The sequence below is a fragment of the Seriola lalandi genome, unplaced genomic scaffold (assembly GCF_002814215.2).
Source record: "Seriola lalandi dorsalis isolate HSWRI2012SDOR001 ecotype SW California unplaced genomic scaffold, Sedor1 jcf7180002054606, whole genome shotgun sequence".
Lineage (NCBI taxonomy): Eukaryota > Metazoa > Chordata > Actinopteri > Carangiformes > Carangidae > Seriola > Seriola lalandi.
In genome coordinates this window covers 221,658-236,089 of record NW_019525159.1, presented here as the reverse complement: position 1 = coordinate 236,089, position 14,432 = coordinate 221,658, and the positions used below count along the sequence as shown (strand labels likewise).

Genomic DNA, 14,432 nt, shown 5'->3' with positions numbered 1-14,432 from the left:
TTTCTGATATATTTCCATAGAGAAGAGCTGATGTCTTATGTGCAGTCGACATCAGATCTCGTCCCTGGCAGGTTTCATCATTTATTGACATAAAGAACAGCTTTGTACACAAGCATCAGAAATGTCTAAAAACAGCAGCAGCAGCAGCGGCAAGACACATTCTAATCAACAAACAATTCACAGACTGATTCTCACATGCAGTTTTACAGCGCGAGACAATTAGTCTTATTGTCGGAGTAGAAAAAACTACTGGTCAAAAGTGAATGATGATGATTTTTGGAAATGCTTGGAACAAAGAAAGCAATGTAAAGCACTCTGTATTGTCACAACTGCCAAAGTTATGTTCATTTACATGAACAGGTTGTCTTGTATAAAAAATTTAGTCTCACAGCCAAGTTTACATTCGAAGAGGTTTTTCTTCAGTTTTTATATTTTTATCAACATGATACTGTCAAATAACATTCATTATGATTTCAAAATAAATCAAAGAACCACAAACTGAAGAACCGTAGGAAGGAAACAAAAAGACAGAAACTGATAATGTTGATATTCGTTGAAATACAGGATCGTTAGAATTGTATTTTTATTGCGCAATAATGACAGAGGAACTATGATATAAAGAAGACTGCGCTTAAAAGAGACAAGTGCTTTGTATTTTATATTTTAAATATTTAGGTAAATAAGTTGTAATCTAAAAGAGCTGCCATTTACAGTACATTAAGACAGGAATGAAACATCACCATACAAAGTTTCACAGCCTTTTACAAAATACATTATTAAAAGCAAATTCAAATTTGGCCCATGTTTTGGTCTTTAAAAGACACCTGTTTCTGATATTTAATGTTCAACATATTCTTCCACAAAACTGAGCATTAAACTCCATCCATTTTCAGAGGTTTTGTTGTATTAACTATATGTATGTATCTGATATTCAAATTATATTGACTTGACAAGGTGGTAGGGAAATGCAGATAGACAAAGATAGGCTTTATCTTTGAGTGATTGTCCTGAAACCTTCTGATATTCCATGTAATTGTAGCTCAAAATTAATGCAGAGATTTAGTTTTAGGATTAGTTGTTTCAGGGTGGGTTAGGAGGAGACCAGGGTTTTATTGTTGAAGCCAAGAAAAATGCTCTAAGAGAGCTATTACATGTCCATGAAATTAAAAAATAAAACATGAAGAACGTTCAGTGCCACTTCCACTCAACTTTTAAGTTGAAATTGAAGACCTCAGTTAGGTGTGACATATACTGGGGAAACCTGGATCTCCCAAAGTTTTCAATATTTTCCTACCAAACATTCATTGGACATTAGCAGCATTGAGAATTCAGAACACTGCTGACTATCTGAGGGTTAATCCCATTACACTAATATATCCATACGTCATCTAATCCTAGTGAGAAGACAATGGAAACTGTTTAAAATAAAAAGCTCTTCTATAAAAAAGGTCTATTCAAGGCCTATAGAAACATCTATGTGTGTACAAAAAAGTATCTTGTTCCATTTACTTTAAGACAGTGAATTTGACATATTACATATTTTTGTATGTATATTTTATACATGTTGTAGTACGCTACATGTACATTATGTATATACAGCATAACCACAGCTGAGAGAGATACTGTACGTTGTCTGCAACAATTTAACAAACTATATAAGTTTAAAACAACAGTGCTGTTTTAGATTGAAAGGTTAAAAAGTGAGTTCTTCTCACTTCTCGGCCACGCTCAGTCTCTTTGACTTTATGAATGCCATTCCATGTGTCCTCATGTGAGTATTCAGGTTTCCCTCAGTTTCAAACATCTTCCCACACACTTTGCATTTGGTATTTGGTGTCCCATCATTGTTCTCGTCCGTAACTTCCAGCTGATTCTCCCTTTGACTCTCATCATCATCCTTTCCCCGTCCGTTGTATCGGGCGAGACCCTGTGGCTCCTTCAGCCGATGGACGATAAAGAGGTGTCGGGCCAGCGAGCGGTGGGAGGTGTAGCACAGGCCGCACTCCTGACACTGGTAGGACGAGCCATCTGACTTGTGCTGGGGAATGTGTTTGTGGAAAGCAGCGATGTCCTCAGTGGTGAAACTGCAAACAGCACACTTATGAACTTTGGGAATGTTCACCTTGAGCCTCTTCAAAGGCTGTGAGTCTGAGCCCCTGGAGTTCAAACCTGGAGACCCCTCATCCTCTTCTGGCTTTCTTTTGGGGCTGGGGGTCTGTAGAGGGCATTGAGACGTTAGATTAGGTGTGACAGGAGCATCATGAAATTCACTTATTAGGTAAAATGATTCAAAAGAAGCACTTCCTTCTGTTAAATGACTGTATGTCTGCAAATTTGTGCCACAGTACCGTGTCCTTGTCAAGTAAAGCCTCAGAGTTGACAGTCTTCCCCTCTGGGTCTTTGACTCCATGCATCAGCTGAATGTGCTGATCCAGCAGCACTCTTTTAGTGAATGGCTGACTGAGAGCTGGACAATGCCTATCAAAGTACAGTAAAATCACAACAACAACAATTTTAACCCCTTACAAGCTGATTTTGTGTTCTGTTATTTGCATACATACAATTTGCCTGCATTTTTCATTTTTATCAAAGACTGTTGTTTATTATTTTGCTTTGAATTGTAATCCATGGAAGTATGTTAGCTAGGTAAAGTGTAACAGTTTACACACCACATGTTTCAGCTGCATTTTGCTGTTGGTGACCTACAATAAATACTGTGCCTAAATGCCTCCTGTGTAGACACAGATGGAGAACCAAAACTTCTGCTGCTGCTCTTCTACACCCACTGTGTAATTACGGCTGGTGCACGAACCCAGTTATGCCTTTTAGAATTTGAAACACTGTGGTCTGAGGCCGCGCCAACTGTGAAGATTGGCGCATTAATTTATGGTACACCTAAGCCAAACACTTCTTCTTCCGCCTCCTTGGCAGCCAATGTATTTTTAAAGACAAGAATGGGGGGCAAGTTTCCTGCTTCCATCAATTACATTGGTAACTCCTGCACAGACAAGAGTGCGACTCGCACAGTCACAGGCTACACATTAATTGTTCGCACACCGTGCAGATGTGCTTTGGGACCATGCTGAGCCCTTACAGATCAGAGTGTATACTCACGGGCAGGTGTAGACCTTCCTCAATCCCTTGTGTTTGAGACGGTTGTGTCGGCAAAGACTGTGGGAAGAGCTGAAGGACTTGTCGCACTGTCGACATGGGTGCTTCTTCAAGATCTGTAATATAAGTGGGACAATGCATAAAATACAGAAACACATGCTTCAACAACAGCTCAAATTACGCTTCTCTAGGATGCACATGCGTGAACGTGCACCAAGGTGGCTTGGATACATTCGTGTGACAGTTTATTTATGTATATAGTAAGTTTGTTTTTGTCTCTGTTTCAAACCCGTTCCCTGACAACCTCAAGCAGAATCTCAAAAAAGACAATGTGACAAATTGAAAACTTCCTTATAAGAATGAGTAGTGAGAGTCAAATATTCACCTTTCCATGTTCGCGCCTCATATGAGCCACAAAGACCTCTTTTGAACTGAAGAGGGTATTGCAGTCTCCACATGTATATCCTGAGCTGGGAGGGTTCTTGAGGTCAGCTGAGCAGTTAGTGTTTGTTTTCTTCAGTGGTGAGGGTGGAGACTTCTTTTCTCCCTTGTCCTGACTATTGACATTTCCTCCATCCTTTTTGTTGTTATTACTGGGGCTGTTGCTGTTGGTATTGCTAGAATTAGTGGGCTTGGTGCTGAGAGGAAGGTTGATGCCCAAGTTTGGTGGACCCTCGATGGTCTTTAAGGTTCCATGGATGGCCTGGAAAGGATCCACACATACAGAATGAATTATAATTTATAAAGCACTGATATGAGAAACATTTCTAGGCTGAACTTATTAGTATAAGTATAACTCACAGGATTAGCTTTGAAATTTGAAATACAAAATAGTATTGCTGTGTACATATATATTTATTAAGTCACAGGAATGGGGTTAATGATAATGTTAAAAACACATTCATTAATAAACTAAGTTGGGATGCATAAAAAGTGGATGATGATCAAGCATGCTTAAAATAACAGCTTTTTATGCCTACTTTGATATGGTCCAACATGAGCTGTTTCTGTGCGTAGTGCATGGAGCAGTCGGGGCATTTGAACACTGAAACTTTATGATTGACAACATGCTGGTCGAAGTGTGTGTAGAGCAGGGACTGCAGAGTGAACACGGTATCACACATGGAGCACTTATAGATCACCCTGAAAGACAGGAAAAAAAACAGTCCTTAAAAAGTTTACGGCAAGAGGTAAGAGACTCGATGTGTAATAAGAGAAATAAGTGTTTAGAGAATCAGAGCTGCTATGTTATAGGTTTCATGTAAAGTTGTTCAGCTGCAGTTGTTTTCTTGCACCTAATGTCTATCTGGAAACAAACTTTTGGATAGTTTTAGATCAGGATATGAACAAATAATTAAACATATTAAAATACATGATTCACTTGAGTTTGACATCATATGAATTCAGCTTTAGGCTTTGGGCACAACCAGGGCCAAACCCAAGAACACCTGTTCCTAAACACCTGAATCGTCAGTAGTGCTGATGATGGACAGTATGCAAGTCAGTGAGAGGTTGCCATGTGGAAAAAACAAAACCAAGTTAAGCCACCATGTCTAACACCCACAAATCCTGCTACTGATGAGGCAGCAAGGATGATCTTCCTAAGAAAAATTAATTAGACATGGGTATTGGGTTACAATGGTGTGTGCCTGTGTGAAAGGAAGTGTGTGGAAGTATAAATGTGAGGTTGGAATCTTTTTGAGGAAATGTTTGTGTATTATGCGGTACTATTATTTTAATTTAAATATTTATAGATTTTAATTTAGCATTGAATTCAGTTTTGAGTACTTGAAAGTGTATACTTAAAACAATAATTGTGATAGACTTTGCTGAATGCTTTCTTTAATGTTACATAAAACCAAAACAGATTTGCTTTCGAACAACATTTTATATACATCACAGTTTTCATGTAAAGACCTACTTGGGCTCTCCTGCCTTCATTCCTGGATGCTGTGTATATGCATGGGAGTGTGTGCCAGGCGCAGACTTGAAGGCCATCGGGCAGAGAGGACATTTATAGAAGACCTCACAGTGAGTACTCTGGATGTGGGACTTTAGAGTTGCAACATCAGCGAAGATCACACTACAGTGTATACAGCTGGAGGGAGAAGGAATGGACACAGAGGACAGAGGGAGAAGAAGTAAGAGTTAGACAGTCAGACTTAAATGAGATTTTAAATTAGTACAAGTCGGCGTAACTCATTCATCAGAAAAAGGTACGCAAGTATGTGTGCGTGCAAAGTTACATTTGTGACTTTGTTGAGTCGTTATTGATATGCAGACAGTCTCCAATTCATAGTATTTTGAAATACAAGACTCATAATTGAACCATAATTGGTCAGTTACTGAGTGTTCAGCTTTTAATGGCTTGTAAATTGTGACTGTCCATTTTTCCTCATAAGTTTCTTTGTGAATAACGTCACGTCAAGTGATATGGCATTGTCAAGCTGAGGCAAAGATAATGTACTAATAAGTGTAATTAGAAATGACATTGTAAATGGCGCTTTGAAAGAAAAGCAAGAGCCATTTAAGTCAGGGTATGACCACTTTCCAAAGAAGAACACTTCTCAATAGTAAACACTGTGCATTTGTTTTTCTGATTTTACTTTCCAAAAGAAATCAAAGTCTTAACAGAAGAAATACTTTGTAAATTAAAGTTGAATGTAAACTTTGAAAACTATATCTCACAGTACAATAGAGGGCTAAAATGCCTATTAATAATTTTATGATTTTAGTTAAGGTAGACTGACCGGTAGCCGACTCTCCGGGTGTAATGCAGGCAGTTCTTGGTGACATGTGACTGGAAGTGGACAGATCGGCAGCTGGCACCACACTCGGGGCAGATATAAGGAGACTTGTGCTGGTGGATTCGCTGATGTGACAGAAAACTGCACTGATTTGGGAGAAGCATTTGGCAAATAGCGCATGTTTTCTATGGGCACAGGAAAGAGAAGATAAAAGATATTATCAGGTGTGTTTTATTATGGCACTGAAATAATTGTATCCTCAAGTGTTAACCTATTTTACATGAAGGGTAGTATTATCCATTTCTCAATACAGAGTAAATGGTTCTCACTTGTGATGCCTACCTTTGTGAAACCTTTGTCAATGTATTTGCCAAAGATGTGAAAAATTATATTTGACAAACTCAAAAGACATCAACATGTATTTACAGAAAGAAGATACTTGGGATAATGCACAGTCCTCATTATGAATGGTTTTCTTTACTTACTTTGTATTATTGAACAGTCCAAATAAAAACTAGGCTATGTACTATGTCAGAGAAGTATAGAAACCTTGGCAAATAAAACTAGTAACACAAGAAGTAAGTGATGCATCATGTGATTTGAGTGAATGGACCCTTTAACTTAAAGTGGCTATAATCAATAGTTTCAATATATAATAATAACAATGTATATCCCATGACTTTACTGTTTTGGTTGGCTCTCACTGCTGTCATAGTACAGTTCTGTTCTGCAGCAGGCACCTATTTTCAGTGAAAACGCTCAAAAAACCCTCTGTATACTACCTCCTTAGCACCAAACAGCAGACAGACACAGTTAGCGACGAGCTGGTGAGTGTAGTGGATCATTCAGCTACTAAAAAGCGCAATGTTTCCCTCAGGAGTTTGTGAGGACCAAAAACAGAGCTAAAAAGGACTTAAATTTGCCAGGAGTTAACAACATTTGCATTCATTTGGAATAATGTTTTATATAACTGCTGTAATGTGTAAAGAGACAATTGCCAACACTCTCAATAATAACTTAATAAGGTTATGTTAATGCCCCCAAGTGGCCAAAAATGAAATCAGTTTCGTCAGGTTTAAGTTTAGTTAAATCACATCGTGTAACAGATAACTGACTGTAACTAAATTGAACCGTATTGTGTCACAGTTCACACCACACATACATACACACACCTGCCCACTGGACTCTGGTGCCTGTTGATAGTGCATGGCTAACGAGTTGTCGTCCTGGAACACTTCATTACATTCCAAGCATTTTAGGCTGTGCCTGCAGAGTTTTGATGCATCATCCTCTAAGGGCATGGCTGCCACAAGAGGAGCACTGCATGGAGCTGAAATCACTGCAGTATGGGACCCACTGAGAGCACCTTTCCCTTGGATTTGACTTGTGGGTGCATGGGATTGGGAAATGGAGGTGGCACCGGTGATGTTTGCTGGGCCTGATGATGATGTGTTTATCATCTGGTCTGCAGGGATGGGTTTTAGGATTAGATGTGAGCACTGCATGACAACCCCTTTGTCCTTGTGGCCCCTGGCATGAGACAAGAGGCTGCATTTGTTGTAGAACACTAGACTTTTGGCACAGTGATTGCAGGTGACCTCGATCCGCACACTGCGACGTTCATAGTGCTGTGTCAGGCTCTTCTCAAGAGCAAATGAATCTCCACACTCCAGGCACTTGTAGCCGCGTGAGGGTAGAGAGATACAGGCTGAGGTTGGCGGAGAGAGGTTTGGGACGTACACAGGGACAGGATTTATGCTACTCAGGACTTTATTGAAGGCATCCACTACAGAGCTTTGAGAGCTTGTGAACACTTGAACCCTAGAGATTTTTTTTGAAGCCTGGCCAGTAAGAATTGTTTGCTGTTTGACTTGTGATTGTTGCTGGCTCTGTTTGGAGGATGATAGGGCCTGTTGGAGATCACATGCAGCAGAGGATACAGTCTGAGGCAGAAGGTTGAGGTTACTAAGATGGACTGTCTTTGGCACAAGTTTGGCATTGGCCAGACTGGAGGCAGGTACCATGACAGTCTGTTGCTGGATGGCATTAGCAGCTTTCAAGATGGCACTGCTGGCACTTTGCACTGATGCAGCAGGGATTAATGTTGCTTTGACTGTGGTGTTGTTAGCCAGCTTAAGGTTGATGACTTGCGATCCAGCTGTCTTGACTGCGGAGACTGGCAGGAAAGCTGTCGCTAAAGGTTTAATAGTCATTTGCTTGGTTATTTCAATTGAAGGCCCTCCAGTGGTGGCTACTACTGTGGTTGGCAAAGAGGGTCTCGTGGGAGATGAGAAAATTGTACTGGTGGTTGCCATGAGAGATGGGCTATTCTCTCCTCTTTTCAGACCCTCAGGATCAAACTCTGGGAGAACTCGGGTGACAGTACGCTTGATCTGTCCGGATGAGGTCTTGATTGTTTTGATCCTGACCTTTGGGATGACTGGGGTTGTCTCTGTACTTGAGGCAGGGGAACCTTTGCTACTGCCCTCACTGGTGACACTAGAGGGGCTGTCTTCTGGTCTCGTTAGGAGCCTCTTTGCAAACTCTAGGGCTGACTCGTGCTCCTGTGGCTTCTCTGGAGCTCTGGGATTTTCATTGGCTTTGATGGATACTTTCTGTGTTGTTGGAAAATCCAAAACAGTCAAGTCTGTAGTATTAGCCTTTTTTGCACTGAGGGCTGCTATGGCTGCAATACAAGAAGAAAGTTTTGCAGAGGACTTGGCTTTGACCTGGGGGATACTGGACACATTAACAAGCCCTGATGACTCTTCAGCCTCCTTGCGCTCCTGACCTTGAGACTTAAAGAGAATTTCCTTGAGTTCCTCCTTGGGTAAACTTGACGGAGGGGAATTGTTCGACTTGGAACCTCCTAGTGTGCCATTATTATTGTTGTTGTTTTGATCGTGTTTTCGGTCTCTGTTTACTCTGAGCTTGGATGCATTGTCCACTGATACTGGAGATTTGGGATTCTGGTCCTCTCTCTTAGTAGTGGACCTAAAGAATGCCTGACCAACCTGCTTGTCCATGGGGTCATCTACCTCAATTTTATCATCATCATCAAACTCCTCAGCGCTGGATATGGGGCTGAACTGATTGAAAGTAGATGATTGGTTGTTAACTGGCTGTCCGTCCTCCCTGGGACCCTTCGATCCATTCTTGGTGTAAGAACCATGTGGTAAGCCAGGCAAGAAGCCATTTTGAAGTCCATTGCAAGTGCTTACAGAATGATGTTGAGGATGGGAGTGGAAATGTCCATCCCTGTCTGATATGGTTCCACCATGCTCAGTTGTGTCTGTGTTTCGGATGTTCTTGACAATGACACTAACGCCAACATCGTGTCCTGTTGAGGTGTTGTGGGCCACATCTTCATTGGTAGTCAACCCAGCACTGGGTTGCTTGAGCTGTCCATTGTGGTCGTCATGGTGACCAGATTCAATAGCAGCTTTAGGATCCACCATGTCGGGGATATCAAAGGCCGCCAGCAGGTCATCGAAGTCTGGCGTCTTCATATCTCCCATGGTCCTGCTCCTGTTCTGATGAGGAGATCACCTGGGGAGCACAGATTGAAGGGTAATTAATAACGCAATATAAAATATAACAGGCTGGTCAAGGTGGTACATTTTGAAGTGAAACTCTTCATACTGTCTTTATCTAATAGTTAATGTATGTGATGATTTTAAATAAATTACAATACAGCATAATTATGTGAGGAAAAAGATAATTTAATGTTATCATGTTTGTATTATTGCTGCTGCAACATATTGTGCTTTATGGGATAATAACAGAAGAGACAGAAATCGGTATTATGAATTTCCGTTCAGCACAACAGGTCACAAATTGACACAGTGTACTAATACAGCTGATCCCTTGTGTATTGGGGCTGACCATGCATAGTCAGTTTCATTGCAATGTGCTTAATCGACTCTGAAATGTCTAATATTTTTGGATTATATTATTCATAGTTTCCATGGAGGAGAGCCTCATACTGTTGTACACATGAATATGCTCAATAAATGTGATGGCAATCTTCACTGCAGATCTTAGAAACTTTTTGACCTGTCAGCCAATAGACAGATAGCCATGGTGACGATCATCGTCCTGAGGCCATTTTGGTTTCAAATGATGATTTTTATTCTTCAATTCATGTTGAGAGAAGAAATCTGTGACATTTTTCTTCATTTTCTATGTAATGCTCTCCAAACTTGGAAGCACATCAACATTGAATCCATCAAGATGTGCACAATAAAAACTAAGGCCATTGTAATATAATCCGGTTCATGGTTATTTTGACTTTTGAGTTATGATAACGTCGGATTGTGACATGGGAATATGTTGTCAGCAAAGAAGACATCTGTAATCCTTGGGAAAATCACAAATTGTGGATGATAAAACTATAAATAACAATAAATTATTATATTAAAGAACATAAAACACATAAAATGATTCTCTAAATGTTAAATTACTGAATTTCTGGGATGATTTGATATGGGGGGTGGGGCTGTACTGTATATTCCAGTCAGTATAAATTATTAATTGTAGCATTCATATTTACTAGACTGCACACTGTTGACTGTAATAGAAACAGCTGCTAAACACATTTCTTCCATGAGGCTATTCATAAAAGAATAATTGCTGTAGCCTACTATTTTATTCTGTAACCAGCACAATGCAATACATGCACTCAAATACTGTTGTCAGTGTTGCTAAGCTTGGCCACAGAGCAATAGATGAATTGTCTGTGTAATTGATGTGTTATTACAGGCAATACTTATTAGATTATAGCCAAAATACAAGATTTTGTTCCGAACAGTAATGACGACTAAAAGATTTTCACACATCCAATTGTCGATTTGTACAATGCACTAATTTATGGCTCTATATGCAGTGCAATATATGCAACGACAGGAAAATAGGGGAAAGTAATAATAGTAATGATGATGTGATAAATCATATTTTTCTATTCTGATTAAGTGCATTAATTTTATAGTTCAAAAATGTCACAAAATAATATGGATGTTGTATTACAGATGAAAGCAAGGAGTTCATAAAAGTAGCCTTTTGTTTATCGTTAACGGAAATGCTTCTAGCTGTATTATAATATTGTGACATGCTAAAAGGAGGTGGGCAATTTCATTTTCAGCCTAATTTTCAGTCGTTATTATTTCCCTTTCAGCAAATAAATGTGCACAAAGATCAACTTACTTGACTCTAAAAAAAGGTTGGCTGCAGCAAAGGGATATTTGCACATTTTCTTTCATTTATTGGTGTTTGAGAAGAAACCACCTATATTTTCCCTATATTCTGTGAATTTGTGGACTTGGGTCTTAGCACATGAACATCATTCAGTCAAGCTTTAGTTGAATTGTCACCACAGTACAGCCTGTGAAACACCATGTTTACCATGACTTAGTCATTGCTTTCTGGTGCTTGTTGTTTCATTGGCAGACTGAGCTGAGTGCTTGCCCCCCTTTCCCTTTTCAAAGCAAACTGGATCACATGGATGCAAAGCTCTCCTGAAGAAATGAGTCCAGCAGACATACATTATGTGTATACAAGTATGTACAATTACAACTATTTCTCCCGCATTTGTCCTAAAAGCAGGTGACTTTATTGATTGTCTTGAGAGAGAACCACATGCTGGCCCTCGTGGGGGTGTATGTGATATTTTGATGACATTAAATGTGGGTAATCTGCAAATAATTTTCAATATTATTAGTATAATAAAACAGTAGTATACCAGTGTACTAATGAAATACATTTGTACTGAAGAGTTCCTCCTCTTGAGTATATATTTTCTAATATAATATATCAGGAGAATGATGGGCTCAATACAGCAAAGGAGATGAGTGTCCTTTCAATTTGAGTAATTTTCCCACTAGTTGACTGACACTGTCTGTTGGTTTGGGGCTGAATACAACATGTGAAAAATACTTTAGCTGAAGGCATTATGAAGTGTAAATATGAATATGATGGCAGAAGACAAGGCTTTTGATAAGGTGATATTGAAAAGATCTAAAGATGATCACTTTCAAGTAACGTATGTTTATTTATCAGAAGCAACCAATGTTTATAGAACATGTTCTGGTTTGTCACTGCTTTAAGGAAATGTCTTACTTTGCTTTCAGTGGGCTATAATTCTGCAAAAACAAACCAGTCTTTATTTTTCTAATAGTGAGCACTGCAAATAATATATGATGGGACTGAAATGTCTGTATCTATTAATGGTGTTGGGGACAAAAGACAGCCATGGAGCTGTACTGCTTGTATGTGCAGTTAAATAATCGCTGCTCTTTGATCCAAATGCATGGCAACCACATCTGCACATACACAGAACCAAATCCTATAGCCTCAACTTAGGTTTCAAAATGTGACCATTCTCAATCCAGATGATAGGAGCGGTAAAGTGATGAAGTAAGCATAAAAATGTGATGGAGAGAGGGAGAAACGTTAGAGGGAGGGCAGACGAGAAATGCAGTGAGGTGGGAAAAATGGCTGCTGAGCTGTGTGAAGCTGCAGCAGAGAGAGAAAGGCCTGGTGGAAAGAAGAGCTAGTCACAGCCATGACAGCCAGAGCAGCCTGACGTAGGAAGTAAATGAAGGTTAAAGACAGACAAATATGAAAAATACACAACACAGAACCCCCTCTCAGCAACAGCAGTTTTAATGCACATGCACTGAAATCCACACTCTGTGTGAAAGACTACTACAATATCAGTAAAGTGAATGGAAAATAACAATAGTGGAAACATGCAAGTGAATCAGCCACTCCTCACCCTCTTGCCTCCGTCCCTCTCCAGCCACTAGCCAAACCTTCTTTACTTCCTTCCTTCCATCCTGCAACAAACACAGTCACAACACTACTAACCCACAAAAAGCCATCCACCCCACCCTGCCTGGAAAAAAAGTCCTGTTTCTTCCCAACCAGGCAAAGGCCCAGAATACAGGGTCAGGTTACATCCATGGATCTGGTGAGTGGTGGTGGTCCTGGTAAGGATCCTCCTTAGTCATTCTCTGCACCACTAGCAGCACACAGACATGCAAACAGACAGATAGATCATGCTCCTGTGTGTGTGTGTGTGTGTGTGTGTGTGTTAGTGTGTGCGTGTGAGAGGCAGGCTCTAGGCTTCAGATTCACAGACTCCCAGCCGGCCACGTCCCCCTGCCCTCGTCCCTTCCCAAATCTCCCTGCTCCCTTCGCTGTGAGCAGGGGAGCAGCTGCGTAGCACACCGACATCCAGCCAGCAGTGAGCAGCAGCAGGGTCTCTGCCTGTGCCATGGTAGCCAGTGGCTGAGCTGTGAAGGGCTGCCATGGAGTAGCCTGGGCTACCTCTATCCCTCAGTGGAGCACAGAGACGGCATTGTTCCTGTCAGACCTCCGTCTGCCTCAAACCGGTTTCAGCTGGTTCCGGTCACCCAACATAAAGCCCTGTGCTGCAATACGGCCTCAGAAACACACAGGCAGAAGCACTGTACCCACCTCCCAAGAAACACTGCAGCATTTTTCACTAAACTACATGTATATTGTCATATAGATTTAGTGAAACAAGAACACATAATATTTTATAAGTGTGGTGTAAAGAGATTCCCTAGTGTAGTTGCTTGCACTGCTATAAGATTAGATAAAAAATACATACAACAATGTACAAAAAGATGGTGTTTGGGTGGGCACAGTTACTTTCAAACACTTAAAAAAAACAGGGCAGTAAGTAAAATGATAAAAATGACACCATGTAAACAAAAAATATATCACATGATGTAAGATTTGAAAGGAAAAAAGGTTAAAAAGATGTGCAAAATGATCACTAATGATAACAGCAACTTAATACATTGAAAAGAGGAAGAAAGTTTGGGTAACCATGATGGTAGTTGTATCTCAATCCGGTACCTTGGCCTGTTTCTCAACCAGATCCCCCAATGCTTTCACCTCAGAGATGCTGGTTGTCTTTCTGAAAACTAAAAACTTTCATGCAACCCCCAGCAGCATTACACCCAGCACTGTGATATAAAGACAAGGAATGTAAAAACTCAACACAGACAATCTGACATGAGCAGACACAGGCCATTCATGCACCTCCCTCCCAAGATTTCCATCAAACACATGCCACCCCTACCCCACATATATGCTGCCACAGAGACACACATAAACAAAATCATGCACGTTCATGCATATATAGAGGTAAATGTGGCATACCCTTGTCAGATTTTTTTCCACTCTCAGAGATATTCAGGAAAAAAAAGTCTTCCTGTAGAGGCCTCAGCACCTGCCTTTAGTCAACCCCAACCATTCCAGCCCCCATCCTCCTCCTCCTCCTCCCCTCCCCCCTCTTCCCACTCTCCTTCACTGGGTCAGTCCTAGATTTTAGTCCCAGTCCAGGCCTCGTTTTTTTCCTGAAGCCCCCGCCACCACCATGGCCGTGCATGAAGGGACGGCTGGAGAAAGGGGGCAGTGTTCAGCAGGCGAATCAGGCCTTTTGTCTCTGTCTGTGCAGGGGGGGTGAGGGGACTCTCCACTCTGGCTCTGGAGCAGCAGCAGCAGCAGCTGGTGCAGAGAAAGAAGAGAGAGAGGGAGACGGAG

At 40.8% G+C, this 14,432-nt stretch overlaps 1 protein-coding gene across 1 annotated transcript; it reads right to left on the bottom strand.

The window, feature by feature from the left end:
• Positions 1-13,396, bottom strand: znf532 (zinc finger protein 532). The gene is made up of 9 exons (XM_023419633.2): positions 12,631-13,396; positions 7,031-9,407; positions 5,862-6,043; positions 5,033-5,209; positions 4,092-4,254; positions 3,497-3,814; positions 3,115-3,227; positions 2,349-2,478; positions 1-2,215 (listed from the first exon to the last, which is right to left on the bottom strand). Exons 2-9 carry the CDS (start codon positions 9,374-9,376, stop codon positions 1,712-1,714), a joined length of 3,933 nt encoding a protein of 1,310 aa, XP_023275401.1. The 5' UTR covers positions 9,377-9,407; positions 12,631-13,396; the 3' UTR covers positions 1-1,711.
• Positions 13,397-14,432: the final 1,036 nt, after the last annotated feature.

Excerpts from the sequence above, each read along its gene's own strand:
- znf532 (XM_023419633.2), bottom strand. The coding sequence starts at position 9,376 with ATGGGAGATATGAAGACGCCAGACTTCGATGACCTGCTGGCGGCCTTT. Across the intron at positions 6,044-7,030 it reads CACCAGAGTCCAGTGGGCAG|AAAACATGCGCTATTTGCCA; the intron begins GTGTGTGTATGT and ends CTGTGCCCATAG. Across the intron at positions 3,228-3,496 it reads TGAGGCGCGAACATGGAAAG|ATCTTGAAGAAGCACCCATG; the intron begins GTGAATATTTGA and ends CTTATATTACAG.